Source organism: Rhinolophus ferrumequinum, chromosome 3, assembly GCF_004115265.2.
Source record: "Rhinolophus ferrumequinum isolate MPI-CBG mRhiFer1 chromosome 3, mRhiFer1_v1.p, whole genome shotgun sequence".
Lineage (NCBI taxonomy): Eukaryota > Metazoa > Chordata > Mammalia > Chiroptera > Rhinolophidae > Rhinolophus > Rhinolophus ferrumequinum.
The window spans coordinates 5130756-5151695 of record NC_046286.1 but is presented as its reverse complement, the minus strand read 5'-3'; the positions used below and the strand labels follow the sequence as shown (position 1 = coordinate 5151695).

The following is a 20940-nucleotide window of genomic DNA, read 5'->3' as shown; positions in this document are numbered from 1 at the left end:
AACTAAGGCTCCGAGGCCTAAAATGACTCATTGAAGGTCAGAGAGCTCACGAGTGAACGGCAAAGGGACAGTAAAACCTCTACCTGACAAGCTCCAGTCATATTCCCTCCCCACCCCCCACACCAGGTGGGGTCTGTTGCAAGGCAAAGTGTGGAAGCTGTAGGTATCGGCCTGAGAACAGGAGCAGGGAATCTGTCACGGGTGAGTGGGGGCACCCCTTCGGAGTGGGAGAGGCCCACGCTGACCCACGTCCCCCAGAACTGCAGCACTGGTGTCTTGAACAAATGTCCCACCCAGAGACATTCCCTCCCGCCTATCCTTCCTCCCCCCTGGGGTATGGGCAGTACTTCCTCCTTCAACTGTATAGAATCCAAACTCTTAGCGCCAAGTGGCCCCTAGAGATACATGAGGGCAGGGCCTCACATGAGGGAGAGACGGCCAGAGGGGGGGCCAGGTCTCGGATATGCATGACGCATGACGTAGCAGGGAGGTCAGCCGGCCCGCCCGGGCTCAGGGAGGGGCAGGGCGAATCGGCCCTGCGGAATGACTGCACAATGGCACACTGTCCTTACTGGGTGTCCTTCCTTGATAAGGCACCGATTAGAGGCAGTGCTTATCGCCTGCTGTAGTGAGTTTTATTAGGTTGGTGCAAAAGTAATTGTGGTTTTTACAATTATTTTTAACCTTTTAAACCGTAATTACTTTTGCACCAACCTAATACTTTCCATCAGCCTAATTGGTTTGAATGCTTTCTCCTTCCTACCAGTCTCTGTCCTCAGTCTCCACCAAAAGGTGCAGAGACGGTACCTTGCACAGTGGCTCATTGGCTCCGAACAGGGTCTCTGAGGCTCCAGGTCTCTGGGCATAGCTCAGTGTTATGTCCAGAGGGGACCGAGGCGTCTGCAGGCAGGGGGAAGTCCAGGGGGGGCCGTGGCCCCAGGAAGGGAAGGAGCACAGACAGCAAGACCTGCCTCTGGGGTCCTGGGGAGAGTCTGGCTGCAGACAGAAGGGAAAGGCTGTGGCAGGACCCACATGCCTCTCTTCTGAGCTTTCTCTGGCCCCAGGATGCGGATTATCTTGAGTCTTCACAATACGATTTTAGGAGAAGGAAAGGTCTCCTTTCATCTTAAAAGGTATCTCACTTGTTAATATTTTGCTGCAAATTTCTTTTAACTGCTGGGCTGGTCTTCATTCAAAAATCATAGAAAGGGCTAAGAAGGGAACATGTGGGAGGGCTAGCACACTGGTGTGGACCTTTTTCAGGCAAGAACACAGGCGGAGTTACTTGCGCAGGGTCCCAGGGCTGTCACGGGCCCGAAACTTTTGTGTCTCAGTCACAACTTTGCCTTGTACACCTCGAGTGACGCCTGGCACGGGTCTGCGCTCCGAAACTATCTGTTGAATGACTAAGGCAACATGGTTGGAGGGGACCACTGCCAAAAAAAGAAGCCAATGCTGCGACTGCACAAGTCCTCTGTGAAGAGCGGGGACCAGGTCTGGGGAGAGGGTGGTATGTGCTGTGCGGGAGAAGGGGAGCCCCAGGGACCTGCGGGGCTCGAGGGCAGGGTGGTGATGGAGTCCAGGGGGGCTTCACGTGGAGGCAGTAAGAGGGCAGAGGAGTGGGTTAAGGGCCCCTCTGCTGGGAGCAGCGGGCAGTGCCAGGTGGTGGATGCCCAGGCTGAGAGGCCGGGTGTGTGAGGCTGTGGAGGGACCCAGGGCAGCGGGCTGCACCCCGGAGGGAAGCTGTCCCATTTAGTCATGCGGAAGCTGAGGTTCTGCCAAGGGAGTGACTTGCCTTGACAGGTCACGTAGCCGGGTCCCTGCCATACTCAGCCACCGGGCGGCCTCTTCCTAGCCTGAATGAGAACCAAAGCAAAGACAGGGCCGGCACTGGAACTTCACCCTAAAGCCGGGACTTGTTTAGGGCACGCAGGGCTCAGCAGTCCCTCGGCAAAGGCAAAGGATTCGAGCATGAGGAGGCAGGGCTGGGCCCATGGGGTGAACGCAGGGTGAGCTGGGAAGCTGACTCTACAGCCAAAGGTCAACCGTCTATGGCAGGGGTGTCCAACCTTTTTTCAGCGTTTTTCACCAAGGGCCGTATGCGGTAAAATACACAAACAGCCGGGCCACTCACTCGAGGTGAAGTACGTATTGCCTCACCTGGTTTATTTAAGTAAACTAAATATATTTTTGGAATTTGCTGCGGGCCAATTAACAATGGATCACAGGCCGCAGTTGGCCTGCGGGCCGCAGTTTGGACACCCCTGGTCTACGGGAACCATCTAAGGGTCAACTTGCCTGTCCAGCAAGTGTGGCAGCGCGCTCGGCCCACCTCCTACTGGACAGGACAGCACACGGGGCAAGGAAGGTCAACCCACCAGCGAGCTGCGCAAAGGGAGGCAAGGGCTCTTGTCTTAGCCTGTGGTTGAGACCCAAGGCCAAGGGATGCTTCAGTTCCTCGTCCAGAAAGACAAGCTCTCAGCGTGGAAGTGCTGGGTAGACGCTACACCAGGTCTGGGTGCTCTGTTGCTGGGGACCTGTTTCCTTGGCAGACTGGGAGACCAGCTGGGCTCTACTGGGGCTGGCCAAATCCGCCCCTCCTCCCAGCAGCTGGGAACCTGAGACCCAGCAGGTGGGCAGTGTGGTGGGTCCCCGAAGCCCAACTCCCCAATATCCAACTCGCTCAAACTCAGCCTTAGAAGAGCAATCAGAGCAGAAGGGCATGGCAGACAGGCGGCCTGGGGGGAGCTCTGGCTGGAGCAACAAGTCCTGCCCCTCCTCTCGCTTTCTGGTCCCTCTCCCCAACAGCTGGTCCCTCTCCCTGGGCCGCCCCCTCATGCCTGAGACCCTTGGGTCTGGGGCTATGGTCTGGACTAGGAGACAGGTGCGCTCACCCCTCCCGCCTGGCACACCTGCCAGCGTGCGTGTGTGCTTAGCACAACCCCAGCCTCGGAAGGCGGCCTGGCTTAGTCCAGAGTCCTGTTCTGTGTACAGAGACCTGCATGCCCAGGACATGTTATGTCACGGTGTCCCGAGGACTGCAAGAAACTGCCTACAGTGGACGAAGCCAAGCTGTGCAGTGGTGGGTTAAATTATGGGATGCCCGGGTACTAGAATGTGTGTGTTCATTACAGCTGTTCCTAAAAGGCAGTTAAATGCCAGGAGGAAATGTGTGCATGCAATGTATGAGTATGTGACAGGAGCAGGCTCGGAGGACAATGCCCCTTGGCTTTCCACCTCCAGCCCACCAATGGCCAAACATCAGCCCCTCGAGGATCTGACCTCCACTCAAACAAAGGCTGACACGTGAAGGAAAAGTGACTAATAGGCAGAGCTGTACTAGACTGGACTCGCCTCCAAAGAAGGTTTGCCATCTCCCAGAAATGTTTCCACACCTTCCCCTCTGCCTGCCCCCTCCAGCCTCATTTCCATAATCAGTATGACCTCTCTTCTCAATCACTTGGCCCTTTCTCCTGCCATCAGTCATAAAAAAGCAAAGGCTGAAACCTCCTCTCTTGGGAAGAAGGAATGGGACATAGCTACTGTCCTGCCCTGAAGTCGCATCCCGGGAAAAGCCTGGCCCTGGTGCTTCTCCAAGTGGCCCCTCCCTCTTCTCCTCTCCACCTCCCAGTCCGTTCTTGGTCTCAAGGAGCAGGGGACTGTGGAAGAGAAGCTCCAGAGAGAGGACTCACTGAACTGGGAGAAGGGTGTGTGTGTGGGGGGATACTCAACGGGGATATACATGAAAGTGCAAATTAAGACCTTAAGAGCAGATTTCTTAAAACAAGGGGTGGGGAAAGATGAGGGAAGAGCCAGCCTGAGTGAGCTGACAGTCGCCACACCCATCACTGTATTGATTTGTGGGGCCTGCCAGCTCAGCTCTCAGGAGAGGAACTGCTAAAGCTCATTAACAAATAAACAGCTCAGTCGGGAGAGGCTACAAAACTCTCCACCCCTGGCCAGCTCCAGCGTGCTGAGGAGTCGATTCAGAGCTTCCCAGCCTCTGGCCGGTTCAATGGGATATTTACACTCTCTCTGGCTTCAAGAATCTTGTGAATTTCCACTGGGCCTTGCCTCTATCTCTTCCCCACATGGAAACAAATTTTTTTTCCTGAGTAGAAAAGTTATACAAGTTTATTGTAGAAAAATTTGAAGATAAAGAAAGCACAAAGAAAAATGTAAAAGCCAACCATAAATCCATCACATCAGGGAGAAAAAACAAACAGGGTTACCATTACGGTGTATTTTTCTAAGTGCATTGCTATTTTTTTCTTTTCTTTCTTTCTTTCTTTCTTTCTTTTTTTTTTTTTTTTTTTAGTGGATTGCTATTTTTTTAAAAAAGTAAGATTGGGATCCCATCTACCATTTAACACATTTTTTCTAGGCTTTTATTTAAATTTTTTTTTTAGCAAAATTGGGGTTATAGTATATGTATTGTTTTTTAATGTGTTTTTGTCACATACTCATACATTGCACGCACACATTTCCTCCTGGCATTTAACTGCCTTTTAGGAACAGCTGTAATGAACACACACATTCTAGTACCCGGGCATCCCATAATTTAACCCGCCACTGCACAGCTTGGCTTCGTCCACTGTAGGCAGTTTCTTGCAGTCCTCGGGACACCGTGACATAACTGTCCTGGGCGCAGTCGTGACATAACATGTCCTGGGCATGCAGGTCTCTGTACACAGAACAGGACCCTGGACTAAGCCAGGCCGCCTTCCGAGGCTGGGGTTGTGCTAAGCACACACGCACGCTGGCAGGTGTGCCAGGCGGGAGGGGTGAGCGCACCTGTCTCCTAGTCCAGACCATAGCCCCAGACCCACGGGTCTCAGGCATGAGGGGGCGGCCCAGGGAGAGCAGGAGGGACCGGCTGTTGGGGAGAGGGACCAGAAAGCGAGAGGAGGGGCAGGGCTCTGTTGCTACTACTGTGGCCCCAAAATCTTAATAATGATGGAAAACAGAAGCCACGCTCCCTGGAGCATTCACTTATCTAGGGGTTGAAGGCTCTCTGTGCGGCAGCTACTATACAAGGCAGCAATGGTATAAAGGAAGAAACTATTTAAATCAGAATTGGGTTCAAATCCCAATTTTGCTGCTCTAGGTTGGTACAAAGTCAGGACCCTGTAAACAGGAAAAAACCCAGCTGCCTTGCAGAGTTAAATAACCAATTCCATGGTGCTAAGCACTGACCTGCCGGCAGGACTCAGGTGCTAAATGAGTCTTCTTGTGTTCATCTGCTCACCGCTGCCTGGCCCAGCCAACCTGTGCCACCCCTGGGTCTCCATCACAGAACTTGCCAGACTGATGCCCTCCCCCAGCGCATGGCCGACCCTTTACGAAGCTCACCACCCTGAGCAACGGGAGCGTCTCAGCCTTGACACACACCCGCTGCTCTCCTAGAGATTCCCAGCCCACACCTGTCCTCACACGGAGAGAGAACTTGATGGTGACAGAGAATAACTAGTTCTAGAGAAGATGAGGAAGAAGCAAGCGCAAACGACACCGGTTCCTACCGTGTTTCCCCGAAAATAAGACCTAGCCGGACGGACCATCAGCTCTAATGCGTCTTTCGGAGCAAAAATTAATACAAGACCTGGTCTTACTTTACTGTAACATAAGACCGGGTCTTATATAATGTAAGACCGGGTATAATATAAGAGCGGGTCTTATATTAATTTTTGCTCCGAAAGACGCATTAGAGCTGATGGTCCGTCCGGCTAGGTCTTATTTTCGGGGAAACACGGTAGTTCCTGAAGCTGGAAGCCAGCTCCACCTGTCATCTTCACGAGAAGGGCTTTCACGGATGGAGGCAACAGGTGTTAGGGAAACTCTCTTCCAGGTTTCACGGCAGCAACGCTGGGCCTTATGATCCTTGTTCTCCCGAGCAGGTGTTTGGTGTCTCCATTCTCTCTGCACCAGGTATAGCATCCTTCCACCCACGTGCCGACCATCACCCACAAACGCCTGCCCTTCTGAGGTTAAGGGACCACATTCACTCCCCGATCAGCGGTGTAGATTAGCCAGGCCCAAGCCACTGTGGAGTCAAAAGGCTTGGCCCCAAGACCACCAAGCAGGCTTTCCCGTCATGCATCTGAGGACAAAGACAGTCTCTGCTTCCTGCAGAGAAAGGCTGCCGCCTGCCCTCACAGCAGAGGAAGCGCCACCTTACCACCTTACATTCTTACACAGGCATTACGTGTCACCATAGGTAACAATGTGTCCCCTTGAGACCTTATGCCCCCATGAAGTAAGCAGTCAAATGAGATCTCACAGGTCAGGGACGAACAGGGCGGCCAAACAACCTGCCCCAAATCATGCAGGGGTACCTGGAGGAAAACCCTTGTCTTCTGACTCCCCGTCCAGCTCTCTATGCAAGTAACTGGAAGCTCGAGTTTTCTCTTGTGCTTTCCCCGTCCAGTTTACTTAGCTGTGGCCTCAGCGAGCAGCCCTCGGCCCTGGAGCTTCACGAGGGTGGAAGGCAGAACACCTGCCACCACTGACCTGCGGCGGTGGCAGCTGCAGGTGTAGAAGGGCGTCAGTGGGGCCCCAAGCCGGAGCCACGAGCTCACGGGGTCTGACTTACGGGTCCGTTTCCACTTTTTGTAGAATGATCCCAGCACACAGTGGGTGGGTCGGACGGTCTGCCCGACCCAGGCTGGCACCGGTGAGTGATGTGCTAGCCTAGCCCACTGGCTCAACTGCCAGGCTGACTGGGGGGACGCACTGAGCATGAGGCCTCAGCATGCCACCTTCCTGGGGAAGGGAGGCATGGGGTCTGGAGCGGGAGGCGCGAGCAGCACCCTGGGCACAGGAGACCCGGTTTCCAGCCGCAGCTCAGACGTCTGCTTGAGGAGCAACCCTGGGCAAATGACTTAATCTGAGCGCCCTGAATGTGACATCTGTGGAGCGCAGGAATCCACGGATGGGCTCCAGAGATGCCCTTGAGCCCCTGAATGGTAACGGACACCTGGGGTGTTAGGAGGGCTGTGCCTTCACAGGGACACGGCCCCCTGCCCTGCCCTGCCCTCTGGGCTGCGCTTCAGTACGTGTCCAAGGTGGGGGCTCGCTAAATGAAGTCAAGGTCAGTATGAAATGCCGGGCCAGGCCCCTCTGCTGCTGCTCGCGCTCAGATGTCAGCAACTGGAAGCTACACAACAGGACGTGTTCACCCGTCCAGTTCCATCTCGACGTGCAGTCAGGTAAATTAACAGACTGAAAACAGCTCTCAAACATCCCTGTACTCTAAAGGGGATGGGAGAAGGCCAGAGCGATACCGGGGCAAACAGCGCTGGACTCCTGAGAAATCCCAGCTGCTGTGACCCTGAGTAACTCCACGTGGCCAGGCAGAGAAAGTCAGAGTGCACGTGCTTGGAAAGGGGCCAAACCGAAGTGAGAATGACTCGTGTCAAGGCCAAGGGCACAGCGGAGATGGGGAAGCACATGGCGTCACCACCCCGGGACACCAAGGAGTTAAGTTCTCAGGTGACCACAGAACCAATCGCATTAGCGCAGGAGGCAGGATCCACACTGCCTGCGAGTATTCCTTTCAAAGCCTGAGCTCCAGCGACCCACCAGTGCCCCAATGGAGGAAAATGTCCCTCTCGGGCTCTGCTTCACACTGGGGCACAGACCATCCCGACAGAGCAGTAAGCGCCTGGAGCGCTATGGGGAGGGAAGGGTGGGCAGGCCGGTGGGGAGGAAGCTGAGGCAGGGAGGCCTCCTGATAGCAGTGCTGGGCCCCCTGAAGCCTGGGAGGGAAGATGGCAGAGGGTGGGACATGGGGGCAGGATGAGGTGGTAGCCTGGGAAGCGAGGGTGGGCACCCAGGGCACAGCCCCCCTGGGCACGTAGCTGGCTTCCAGGGCTGAAGCGTGAGGAGCTAATCCAGGGACAGGAGCAGGAAGGGAAGCTCAGGGGTCTGGGGCCTGGCTGGAAAGCTTCACAGAAGCCAGTAAAGCAGGACCTCCTCCCCGAGCTTACGCCTTCCAGCTTTCTCAGAGAGCGCTCCTCTTCACCTGTCAGCTCCCTCCAACACATGGGAACAAGCTGGCACACTCTCAGAAACAGACAGGAAAACAGTGGGGGCCTATCTGCACGTGGCAGAAGCCTGTGGAGAAATAAATTGATGGGAGGAGCAAGAAGGCCCCCGACACTGGTGGTAAGAAGTGATGGGCTCGCAGACTCAGCCTGCTTCTCGCCATCCTGAGCCTGAGCCAGACTCATTTCCATGTTCCATTTGCCCATCCTTCTAGCATGACCACTCACCACGTGCCTGCTCTCAACCCCACCCTGCTGTCTAAGGTTCAGGGCTCTCCGCCTGGTGAGGGGCACAACCGGAGGGCCCCCCCGCATACCCTAGGGGGGCTCAGAAACCCTGGGGCTGTCAAGGCCCCTCCAAGCCAGGGCCCTGCCTTTCACCAGCTCGAGGTGGCCTCCGCACTCGACAGCACGGGCCTCTCACCTGCTCCCTCCCCCTGCAGTCCTTCCAAGTCCCACACCTCTCCCAACCCCCAGGACAGCAAGTGTGTAGGTCAGACAGTCAAGTCAAAGCTGGCGAGGTCCGGGCTGGCATCCTGGCTCCGCCACTTACTGGCAGTGCCTCCACCCTTGGTCTCAGCAGCCCCATCTGCAACTTGACCGACAACACCCGCAGGGCTGGGTGCCAGCTCGGCGCCTGGCAGGCGGTAAACTCGGGAGAGGAAGGCTCTCCCCCCCCTCTGCGCCCTGCGGCACTTAGAAGCCTCCCCACAGCACTTAACACTTGTCCGGGCCATTGTTTTTATTGCTTTATGTGCCTGTGCTCCCAGCTGGATCATCACTTTCCTTAGGATACCTACCAGCGTTTCTGATTTCAGATCCATTCACTGCAGGAAATGCAGAAAATCTATTACATTCCCAAAAGGAAGACGGAGCCACCTGCAGCCCCCGAGATAACCACTGAGCACATCCCGCTTACCGCCTGCACCTCTTGTGCATAGATGTCTTCTTTTGAAAGTCAAGATCATGTTACAGACAGATTTTTGTATCTCGATTTCCTTACTCAACACTCCAAGGTAAACGTTTTCCCACATCAGACGTTCAAGAACATATTTTTAACGTCCACATAAAACTCTAGCATGAGGGGCACTGTCATGGATTCAATCAACACTTCCACAGGGAGGTCAGGCTGAGCCGCTAGTTAGAGACTTGTACGAGCAGGCTCGGAGCTACACATCTGCCAGTTACCTTCTTTCTGAGCTGATCAAATGCCTTTTCCCCCTTCTCCTAAGAAAGCCCTTTCCTGTGGACAAAATTTATGTTGAAAAATGGAACTGGCTATGATGCACGAGCAGTGTGGTGGGCTGCCCGTCTGGTGTCAGTCCCGGGTCAGCTTAGGGAGCACCTGGCACTCCTCACTGCCCTGCCCCTCTCCCTGCAAACCAAAGTCCCTTTCTGCCTACAGGCAAGAGTCTGCATCAAGTTCAAGTTGCAATGCTTGCTCGTCCAGCTCAGTCATCACATCATAGGAGGAACAGCCAAGAGAAAGAGGGTAGTTAGACAAGACAGGGCCCAGGAGGCCATGACAGAGGTCATCAGTTTCCTAAAGAGCTTACGTGTGTTCTCTGTGGCCCCAAAAGGTACACCTGGAACCAAGGGACAGAAACCACAAGGAAACAGGAAACACATTTTTGTTCAATATCAAGAACATTCTAAATCAGCCCGAGCGATGGAAAGAATGAGTGGGCTACTACCTTGGAAGGTGGCAGATTCCCCGACACTGGAAAAACATCACGGCAAAGAGTATCCAGAAAGGATTCAGGCACAGAGAGGATGCTGAGACCACATGACGCTCAAGTCCCTGCCACCCCGAGAGGGAGCTGTGTGACCCCCACAAATGCCCTGTCCTTCCCCCACAAAAAACTTGTAGGACCCCATCACAGGGAAATTACACAGCAGAGCCTTGTCTCTGAGACACCCTCTGTCTCCAGATCTTCCTACTACACCGAGAGCCTGGCTTCCTGGGAGCTACTTGTGCATCTTGCAGAAGAGTCTCCAGGGCATTTCAGAACCAAGGGAAGCATTTGCAGCCTATTGAAAACCCAAGCACAGGGATACACCACAGCTAATGTGGTGTAAGTCATAGCACATGCAACGAGGGGATGTTTGTAAACAGAAATGGCCCTCTTCTTGTGTGTTATCCTCCTCTTTTTTTTTCTGGTTGCTAAAACTTAATTAGCCTTACAGTCCATCTGGCAATTTACATGCATTTATCCAGGATGCTTTGCATGGCTACTCAGGCCACGCTAGATATCTGAAGTAACCCACTCAAGTGAGGTGTAATCAGCAGTCCTCGTGCAGACGCCACCTGCCAGCTGCCCTCCAGAACTGAGAGTGGTGATGAGAACAGCTTGTACCTTGGGCCACAGGAGAGGCCCTGGGAAAACGGAGCTGCTGGCCTCCCTCAATGAGTGCCCTTCGCCTCATGGGAACAGACACGTCCTGACAGACACTCTGCATCACGCGTGGACCTTTGGCCCAGGGCTAGACTTCCCCAGATGCCCGCCCAGCTCCTTTCTGGTCGGGAGCCCCGGGAGGACAGGGAAAGTTGTCATGGTGTTTTGATATTCAAGGGTTGGGAACCTTACGCTGTCCAAAATTAGCAGAAGGAGGGGTGAGAAGTCAAGAACTCAGCCTCTAAAATACTGAAGCCCAGGGAGGGGGCTGAAGTCCACGGCCTTCCGCTGCCTGTCTGATGGCCTGAGGAAAGGGTGTGCTCAGAATGGGGCGGCCCCTGAGCACTCCAGGCCGGCGGCCACCCAGCCCGGCTCACTGTCTCTGTTCTGGGTTTGTTGGCCTTCCCCAAGAAACATGGTGAGTCAGGGGTTAGTTTATAAGAACTGTAAATAAACTCAGTCTAACTTTTAAAAAATGTTCTATTTTAAAACCTAGTATTTTTGAAAGCTAAAACATAACTGACTGGCCCTAAGTTGGCTTTGGAAGTTGCTGCAGAGTTCACTGTGTGCCCTGGAAGTGAAGATGGCCTGTGCGAGGTGAGCTGTCCAATCGGGGCCTCTTCTGGAAGCCCCAGGCCAGAGGCACCAAATGCAACCCCGTGGGTGGGAAACCCACAGAGACCCAGACTAGAGAGTGGAGGGCAGGGCTGGGAGCTCTGGGCTGATTCCACGGAGGCAGCGGAGTGAGGTGGGCACAGATAGCGGGATCTGCTTCAGAGAGGGAAGACAACGCAAAGCCAACCCAGGACTGCGCTCCTCGGAACTGGGAGAGCAGGCAGCCAGCCTGCCAGGGAGCAAGGGAGGGGGCAGGGGAGGCTTGCTGACGCCATCTCCAAGCAAGCCGCTGAGACAGACATGCAAGTCAGTGACTGAGGACACATAAACGGTCACAGTCCCATCCCCTACATACACATGGGAAAGAGCCGGGCACTACGGCGGCTCAGACCCTCAGACACAGACTCCTGGGCACTTGCTCCTGCTCTGCCAAGTAGTGGTAGTGTGAACACGAGCAAGCCGCTTAGTTGCCCTGTATCTGGAAAACGGACACGGTAATACTAGTACCACGTCAGGGCCGCCGGGACGATTCAGTGAGCGGACACATGCACACCACTACGAAGGGCGCCCAACGTGCTGTGGGCACAAGTGAGAAGGGCCAGCTCTCACGTCTCCTGTGCAACGCGCCCTGGGGATGCTGGTACTGCCTCTGAGGTGAGCCCAGGCCCTGGGCTCAGCTGTGCTGCCCCAGCCCCACCCACGAGGCTCTCGGGCAGGGCTTCCAGGAGAAAGATGGCTCTGAGCTACTTTGGACTAGCAAAGGGAGCACCGCCTCCTGCCCAGGGTCCTACCCAGGCGCCGACTCCACAGGGAGCCTGAGGAAAGGTACCTCAAGTTTCCTCTTTTTTTTTGACTTGTTGTATTTGTAACAAGAGAGTACAAAATTACACCAATCCTTCAAACCAGCAACTCAGCCTCTCCTCTGAGCCATCTGTGAGGCCACGGGTCCTTGCTCACCTGAGGCTGTGCGGCCTCAGTCCCCAGCCCAGACACTTGGCCAGGGAACAGGCCCTTCCGCCAGAGACAAGGCTCCGTGCTTCCGGGGACTACCTGCTTGAGAGCAAAGTTTTGGAGAACAAAGGAACCTTCTGGTGTCCAGCCGAGCTGGGATGGAGGGTCACCACAGGGACCTGGGTGTCCTGTCCACCCAAACTCCTGGTTTCCGACCGGCCTTGATGCCTCACCACACAACACACGGCCTGAGGTCCGAGAGGGAGACCGGGGACGGGACAAAGGTCTGCAGTCAGTGACCTTCCTTGGGATGCAGACTTGCAACGAGCTCTCCCTACAGAACTGTGTCTGGAGCAGAATTAGAGGGGACAGAGTTTAGAAACAAGATGCCCGACACTCAGCTAATTTCCCAGATGCCTAAGTCACTTCAGCCAGCTCTGCCCTGGGATGCGGGGCTACGTACAGTTTCAAACTCCAGCAGCAGCCACGGGGACACCAGGGCAGCACGTTTCACGGAGCAGCACCCACCCGTGCAGAGGCCTTGGCACTTACCAGGAAGCGGACATCGTCAAAGCCATTCAGAAGCAACTTGCTCTCATATTGCTGCAGCCCAACCGCCTCCAGCCACTCCCCGACGCTCTGCTCCAGCGTCCGCGAACCTGACGAGAGAGGAATCGGCAGACGCTTGAAAAGGGAAAAACCATTAAGGCGGTAGCAGCGGCACTCAGAGGAAGACAGATGGCACTGCCACATCATGGTCATTACCATAAAGCAGCCAAACTACGGACAAGAGAGCAGAGAGCAGAGGGCCCGCAGCTCCTCTTCCGCGGGCAGCACGCCGGGCGCCCCACACTCTCCCAACCTTGGGCGGCTGCGCCCACTCACACCCCTCGGCCTGAGCTGCTGCAGGGCCACGGGGCCACATGCACGAGCTCTGCCCACAGGTCAGGGGAAGCCAACCCCCAACGGTCTCCGGTCAGCTCCTGATCAGCGTTCACACTGAGGTAGTTCAGAAAGTCTGGTCCCACAGGCACTAGCGGGGCTGGAGAGCCCCTCTCATCCATGCACGCCGGGAGCCCCGTGGGGCTGTGGCAGCGGCCCGGTCCTGCGACCTTGCAGCACACACTGGTCAGGAGAGCGCACACATCTTCATGCGGCTCAGGGACACAGGCACACAGCGAGGGCTCCAGGAGAGAAGCGGTGGCGGCTGCTCGCAGGGACCCAGCACATGCAACCCAAGCAGCAGTGGACACGGCAGGGGAGAAAAGAGACTGTTACTTGTTTTCCCCCAGCAGTCCCGGAACAAGCAAACCATGGCCCTTTGTGCTCAGAGGCGCAGGCAGTGAGGGCCGAGCGGGGCGCATGGACCAGGGCTCAGGGACCAGGCTCAGGGTGTCTGTGTTGGAACGCCAACATCGCATTCTGCGGGCTGTGCGGCCGGTGGGCCAAGGAGCCTGGTCCACAGCTAGACCCTGGCGGCCGGTGAGCGGGGCGTGTCCCGGGCCGGGGCGCTGTCTGAAGGGCTGCCTTCCCGGGCTGGGCGGTTTTGCAGGGGCCGGGCATTCATTGTCCTCTTCTGCTAGTGGCTGCTCCTGTGTCTCGTCTGCCTGCTCAGGTGGAAAGCAGGCAGGCAGATCCAGCTCTTGGCGAAGGACGATGACAAAACCCAGCCGGATAAAAGAAAAGGAAGCGCTCCTCTGTTAGCTGAGCTGTGGCAGCTTAAGTCTATTCACGTTCAGTGCTGTCCTCTCTTCGGCTGAGACATAAAGACAGCAAGTGTCTTCCCAGGGTCTCGGGTCCCGGTGCTCTCCTCTGAGGCCAGGCAGGGAAGGGAGGACACCTACTCGCTATGCTCCTTGGGTAGGACCAGGAGTAGTGGTGCAGGGAGGAAAAAAGTTCAGCCCTTCCTGGCAGACCTTGGATGCTCTGATCTGAATGCCTTAACCCCCGCCTACTTCTCTGGTTTTCACAGGCAAGTACAGATAAAAGAAGGGAAAAAGAGAAAGGGAGGAAAAAGAGGTGCGAGGAAGGAGGAAGAACCAACTACGAAAACATCACCTCCAGAGAACTCCTGACACGGTGAAAGTCATTCTGTCGCTCCTGGCACTTTCTGGCCGCAGGGCAGGCGGAGGACAACAGGCTGGGTCAGCTAGGAGACCCGGATGAGCCAGGGTCCCAGGCTCCCCCTCTCGGCTGTCCTCCACAGAACAGACGGTGGTCAGCGGCCCGGGGGGCCTCCTGACGCGCGCGGTAGCAGCAGCCCGAGACGTCTGGGACTACTTGAGCTCCCCTGCCCTTGAGCGGTGCTGTTTGCCCCAGGGATCTAAGCGGTAGGCTCTTGTCCGCCCATGAAGTCAAGTGTCCCTGGCTGCTGATTCATTCTTGCCTGTGATCCCCCAGCCGGGAGCTGTGGTCCTGCCTGCTGCCGGTGGATGTGTGCGCTCACAGAACCGCAGCCGAGTGCTTTGTCTAAAGGCTCCTGGGCTCCACGCTGCCTGCTGCCGGCTCCACAGTCCTTGCTCACTCTCATACTGTCTGGCCCTCCCCCTCCTCCCCTCCTCCCCTCCTCCCCTCCACGCTCAGGAAAATACATTAGGGATCGGACATTGAAGCAGAAGCTGCGGCTGCCGCCGCCGCCGAGGGAAAGACAGCAGCACTAGCATCTGAGCCAAATGACAGATTTCCCAGTATCCGATGTTGTCCAACACACATGCACATGAAAGGTAAAGACGGCGAAACTTTACCTCCAGCTCAGGGGGTTGGAGACAGCTTCTCGGGGAGAACAGAGAAGGGATATTCCTATAATTTTGGCCCATAGTTTCTAGGACAGCCAGAGAGGGGACAGAGGAATGACACTGCCCTGAGGGCACAGCCCACAGGTTAAGTGACCCTCAAACCTACTCTCCACTTAAGGAACGACTGTGCCTCTTTGCCAAGAAGATACACCTTGTGGATCACAAAACTAGGTGACAAAGTAAGGATACTACACCTGATATTCCTCAGGTGAGCGCACCAAACAACCTGGAAGTGACTTCTCTCTGGGCCCGTCAGAGCGCAGGGGAGAAGCGCCAGGCCTAGAGCTGGCCACTCACAATCTGGGGGAAGAGGGCGTGTGAGGGGAGGCACCCAGGGCAGGGGGAAACCGGGCCAAACCTCCACAGCTGTGGAGACAAAAAAGGCAACGTGTACAGGGACAACCACCCAGGGACCCCATGCCACCCTCTAAACATGCTGGGGGGCACCTGCATCCCAACAGGCTATAGATGGCCCTGAAAAAGCAGGGGCTCTGTGTGCAGGGAGATCAGGCCCCAGGAGAGGCTGGCACTGAGCGGCTACTCAACAGCTACAATGACTGGCTTTAGCAAAAGCAAGTGGAGCGGTGAGGTTCGTGGCCGGGGCCAGTGGGAAGGCTTACCCTCTTGGACTCCTGACAGCGGGATGGTTGTAACCATGGCTGTTGGGGATTCGGGTAACCAGCTCCAGTGCTGGCAGCTCAGGGGCCCATGGAGCAAAACAGGACTGAGACTCAAGTGCCACAGAGGGTCTCACCCTTCAGGGCATGACTGTCTGCAAAACCAGTCACGCCAGGCAATCCCACACTTAGGTAAGGGCTGGCCGCTTGAAAGGCTGCTTCCCCAACCAGGCTGGCAAGCTCAGATCCCAGGTCTCTTCTCCTAGATCTGGAAGCCCATGGACAAGCTGAACCCCTGATACTGACCATTCAAAATAAATAAGAGTTAAGAATTCTGCTTTGGTCTGGACTGAAGGCTGCTGCTCCCCGAGGTCGTGGGGGAAGCCCCGCCCCCGCCCGTCAGCCAGAGGCCAAGTTCCGGAGCTGGCAGTGGGGCAGATGCAGCGGCGGGAGCTCGGCAGCACGGGTACACGTAGCCTCTGTTCAGGCGGCCCCCTCGTGTGCCTGCCCTTGGCTTCCTAAGCTAGGGTATGGACAATGGTTCCACTAAACGATGACTAAAGCAAGACTGTGTGTTGGGATCCAGAAACCTAGGGGGACAGTGGGACCAACTCTTGCCCTCACATGGGTACATGGGGGGCAAGGACTCGGGGTGCAACCAGCAGGGCAAAGAAAGAGCTCCGTGTCAGCACCTCCAAGGAGAAGGGTTCTCCTAGGACAGTGTTTTCAGAGGTGCTGCCACGGCTCCTGATGTAGCAAAGCCAAGAGGTAATGGCCTGTTTCTGACCCCAAACTCTCAAGCACACGCCAGTGATTTAGGTTCCTCTGACACCGAGGGGGACAGGGACGCAAAGTGGCCTCGACTGAACTGACTGGTGTCGGTCCTGTTCCTGGCTGTGCCCAAAGCACAGCTTTGAAAATGGCATGATGACTGCCTCCGTCCTGGGCTTCTGTTCCCCACAAATACCTGCCTCTTGGTAAAACCCGAAAACGACAACAGGGTGACCCTGTGGCCCGAGAGGAAGCAACTGCCTGGAAACAGATCCACAAACTCTCAGCCAGAAGCACCACCTCGGCAGGACCTGCCGTCCTCCAAGACAGACAAAGACGGACTAAACCCAGGGGTGCCCTCTCGTTAGAACCCAGGGAAACAAGGCTGCTGGAGAGAGGGTGGCTCTAGGAATCCGGCCTGAAAAACGGGACAGGGAGACGAGCCAGGGGAGCAGAGGCCCTCTTCTCTAGGCCTTGACGAGTCAGTAATGACGTCATGGACAAAAACGAGCAGAGCCATTGTTTACTGAGTGCCTGTTCAGGTCGGGTATTTGTATACAGTACTCATCCTCACAAACCAGGAGGTAGGTGCTGTTATTCAAATGTGTGGACAGGGAACTGGGGGCTCAGAGAGATTAAGTGACTTGCCCAAGACACACATGGATTTAGAACCAGTATGTGAACCCAGGACTGAGGCTCCAGAGCCCATCCTCTGTCCACAAGCCCCATGGCCTCAGGTCCTTTCTCCCAGATGTGCACACCTGTCCCCACCCATCAGACTTCCTACCAGGGCCAGAGGCCCATGGAGGCACTAGTGGTGTCACCTGGGGCGACCAGGCCAATCCTGGATGGAAGCTCGGAGTGAGCAAGGAATTCTACCCCTTCAGTGCAGAGGCGTTTCCTCGATAAGGGGGAGGGACCCGGTTGGGTGGGGGCAGCAGGAGATCTGCTTGGGGGAAGGAGTGTGAGTGCTGCTTTGAATATCACCCGACCTAAGAAAGTAACACAACCACTATTCTATTATCAAGGAAAAGGGCTTAGATATGGCCTCCCTAGTTCTGTTTCAAAGGAAGGAAACAGAGGCAGCCCTCGCCCCCTAGGGCTCTGAGATGAAAAGAATTCCCAAGGTAGTAGTGATCTGAAGTAGAAACGATGGGGGACTAAGTAAACGGGAAAATGGAGACCCGGACACAGCAAAGCCCGCCCCTGCAGAAGCAGGCTAACCATCTGAGACCACTGGTCCACGCCCAGCTCTGCCCCTGTCACGGATTAGGCAAACAAGAGCCACGTTTCCACGAAGGGGTAGTGGGGGACCCGCACTGCGGGGCACACCAATTTAAGCCAACTGGGAAAAGCCTGCATTTACGAAAAGAATTATGAGTAACAACCACTGATTTAAAACATAGTTTCCTAATAGGCAGCCTGAAATTCACTGTACACATTCCCTTCCAATATGTAAAAGGAGCTACGACTCTAACAATAAGTACTGGATGGGCCGTCTAGATGCAAGAGATTCTCAGTTGTGAGAGCATGACGTGGTCTGACGTGAGCTCGCTCACCCTGTAAGGGTCTGTTTTCTGTGTCGAAGGGAAAACCTGAGCCAGAAAGGACCAGAGGGCTGTGTTCTGTGGGGAAGAGGACTGCTTGGTACAATACCTGAGATCTTCTGCTGTTCCTGAGAAAAGTCAATCCCTTCTCCGATAGAGCTCATGATTTTCTCAATCTGCAACGGAAGAAAGAGGAACAGAAAGGACAGGCTGTCAGGCTTGGGTGAAACATGGATAGCTCACCATCAGGGCACTGGGGGCAGGCCTCCAGGGCTCTTCGAGATGATTCCGAGGCTGCCACCAACCAACAAGGTGTCAGAACTGCTGCTCAGACCGAGAAAGGCCCACTCTGGGCATAGCCCAGTAGGGTCTAAAGACATGCTCTGAAGGGAGTGAGAGGGTAACGACCTGGGCTTGGCTGCTGGAAATGCCAAAGAGCCTCTCTTCCAAGGCATTTATATATCACTCCGTCCCCCCAGTTCACCCAGACCAGGTAGAGATTGGGTAGAGGGTGTGAGAGCAGGCCAGACCTGGCACGTGTCACTGCTCATGACAGAATTTTAATTCCATGAGGAGAGTTTGCCAGCTTTGTCTCCTGTTGCACCCCAAGTGCTAGGGCAGCGCCTGGCAAACCATAAGCACTCAACAGGTAAGTGATATTGCATGACGCCACATTGGAGGTGTGAGGCCGATTTCTAGGCCTGAGATAAGCAGCGCACCCGACACAGGAGCCTCTTGGAAGCCAAGGTGGGGTAGGCACATAACCCTGAATGGAGGCTCCTTTGCTCCCTGCAGGCCAGCAGTCCCTGACAGCTCTGCACTGAGGGATAAGAAGGACGCAGACACTCGTCCTTCCTTGGACCACAGCAGAGAGCTGGTCTCAAAGCGTCCACCATCTCCAGCACTGCCCCTGTGTGGACCTGTCCCAGCCATCTGGCTTGGGCTGTCATCCTGAGCCAGACTCAAGCCTCCCACCCCAGGAAATCTGACCAGGGGCAGGATCGTGTAGTGAGGAGACGGCCCCCTTCTCTTCTTCCCTTCCCACTCCTTTCTGGGCTGCAGTGATAATGAGCTCATTTGCTGCTCTTTTTCCAAAGAAATGGAAAGAGGACCTTTTGTACCAGGGCTTGGAAGGCTTTTCCTCTAAGTGCAAGTAAGGAGCCTGGGTCTGAGGATCAGAAAAACAACTCTGCAGCCAGCCTGCAGCTGGCAGACAGACAAGCACATTTGACACCCAGCGGAAGCGCAGAGGGCAGCACCAAGTCTCCCCTTGCAGCCTGGAAGGAGCGCAGGGGTGTTTTCCTCCAGCCACAGAAATGACCGGCTATGCACACACTAGAACTCCATCCCTGAGCTTAGCAAAAGCAAAGGGAAACAAAACAGCTGACAGGGGGTAAATGGCCCGGGGGCTGGATGGCAGCCCCACACAGGTCTGCACTGCCCCCCTTAAGTAAAATACCCGAAGGAAGCAGCGGTGCAACAAGGGAATGACCCAGAGGAACAAGCAGCGCATTCACCCTCCAAGGCCTTGGTGTGAAATCTCCAAAAACGAGGGTGGCACTGCCCACTGCTGCCTGTGAAGAGCTGTGTGGGCAAAAGCATCACATACATCCCACCTCGGGCCGGAGACCTGGCTCACGGTCCATGCTCAGTACAAGGTTTGTTTGCTTTCCACGTCCCTGCCTGCCTCTGCAGCAAAACTGATCTTGAAAGTTTTAAAAAATATTTTTTACTTACATTTGCTTTTTGACAGGTAATAAATACATCCACACTTCACAATTCAGAAGCTACCAAAGGTTGTTCAGAGAAATCTCCTTCCTAGCTGCCTAGTTCTCTCTGGAGGAAACCAGTAGAGCCTGTTTCTCCAGTATCCTTCTAGATCTCTATTCACGTGTAATCAAATATGAGTGTATTCCACCCCACACCAATAGAGGCATTCCATTTTCCATTTAATAACACATCTTGGAGTTCTTTCCACAGTTCATAATAAGGGACATTTTTTCCCTAAATGGGTGAGGTATATACTCATCCAGCGTATGGCTATACGATTATTTAACCCGTCCCAATATGCACACGTGGTTTCTAATCTTTTCTCATTGTAAACGGTGCTACGATGAACAGTGTTCTATACATCTTTGTACACACGTGCAAGTCTATCTGTAGGATAATTCCTAGTTTTTTCCAGAGAGTTCTTCCAAGCACAGAATCTCGAGTCAGCAGCAGGGAGTTCACAGGTCACAGAATCCCAACTCCCGCCCCGTCTGATTTTGCTAAAGGCCTTCCCGAGATGATTTTGCTAAAGGCCTTGCTAACTCTCCCAGTCAGTTCACCCATTTGCAGAAAACACTGGTGTGTAACATTTGTCTTTTTTTACAGACTTAAAACCTTTTTGTAACTTCAACCCAGTGGTCCCATTATTCCCCTAGGGCACCTTGTCTTACAAAGGCTTAGGGATATCTGGAGACAGCTTTTCTCTTCCAGGCCAAGCTGCTTTCCCGCCCCCAGGCTGCACAGAATGACGGACCAGGACCAGGGCCAGGTCCCGAGGCCTGGGACACCCAATCAGATCCCAGAGTCTCGAAGCTGGGCATGCAGGAGGCACCTGCTGATGTGCCTTCCACCTTCACATTTATAGGACAAAAGTAGGGCACTTGAGGCGAGGAGACTGCTTCCTACATGGGGGGTGGGTCCTCAGCCTCTGGATCCATCTTCCAGGCCAAAGGGGGTGAATGTGGAAGAAGCGCCATGAGGGCTGGAATCAAGCATGTTTTATTTGCCATTTTACCCCCTGGGCCTGGCTCTTGGTAAATAGGAGAAAGGAAGAAAGGAAGGGAGGAAAGGGCCTTTTGAAATGAGAGTGAACAGGTGAACACCTGCTGCTTGCCCCAGGAGTCACCCTCGTGCCAACTGCAAAGCGCCAGGAAAACCCCAGGTTTCCCCGGCCCTTTGGGTGGGTATCTGAGGTGCAGACTGCAGGCCAGCTGGGAAATGCTGACGAACACTCTCAGAACTATTTCATCCCAAATAGAAAGTATGCTTTGTTTTCTGTGAGCTGTAGTAGCTCAATCAAGCTGAGAAGATTCTCGTGTACAGAAGAACTGAGAGCACTCGGCAATTTATTGATAGCTTGCAACCCAGGACTCCTTCCCGCCTCGGTGGACGCTCAGGGCTGGGGGGAAGTGGCAGGAAAGAGGTCCTGCTTGGAC

The 20940-nt window shown here is 54.9% G+C and overlaps 1 protein-coding gene across 9 annotated transcripts in view; it reads right to left on the bottom strand.

The window, feature by feature from the left end:
* The window catches only part of ANKS1A (ankyrin repeat and sterile alpha motif domain containing 1A), a 169913-nt gene that overhangs the window by 16326 nt on the left and 132647 nt on the right, over positions 1-20940 (bottom strand). For all 9 annotated transcript variants that reach the window (XM_033102811.1, XM_033102805.1, XM_033102804.1 and 6 more), the window contains 2 exons: positions 17844-17910; positions 12557-12663 (listed from right to left, as the gene is read on the bottom strand). In XM_033102811.1, the coding sequence (XP_032958702.1) occupies positions 12557-12663; positions 17844-17910 (174 nt within the window). The remainder of the gene's footprint in view (positions 1-12556; positions 12664-17843; positions 17911-20940) is intronic.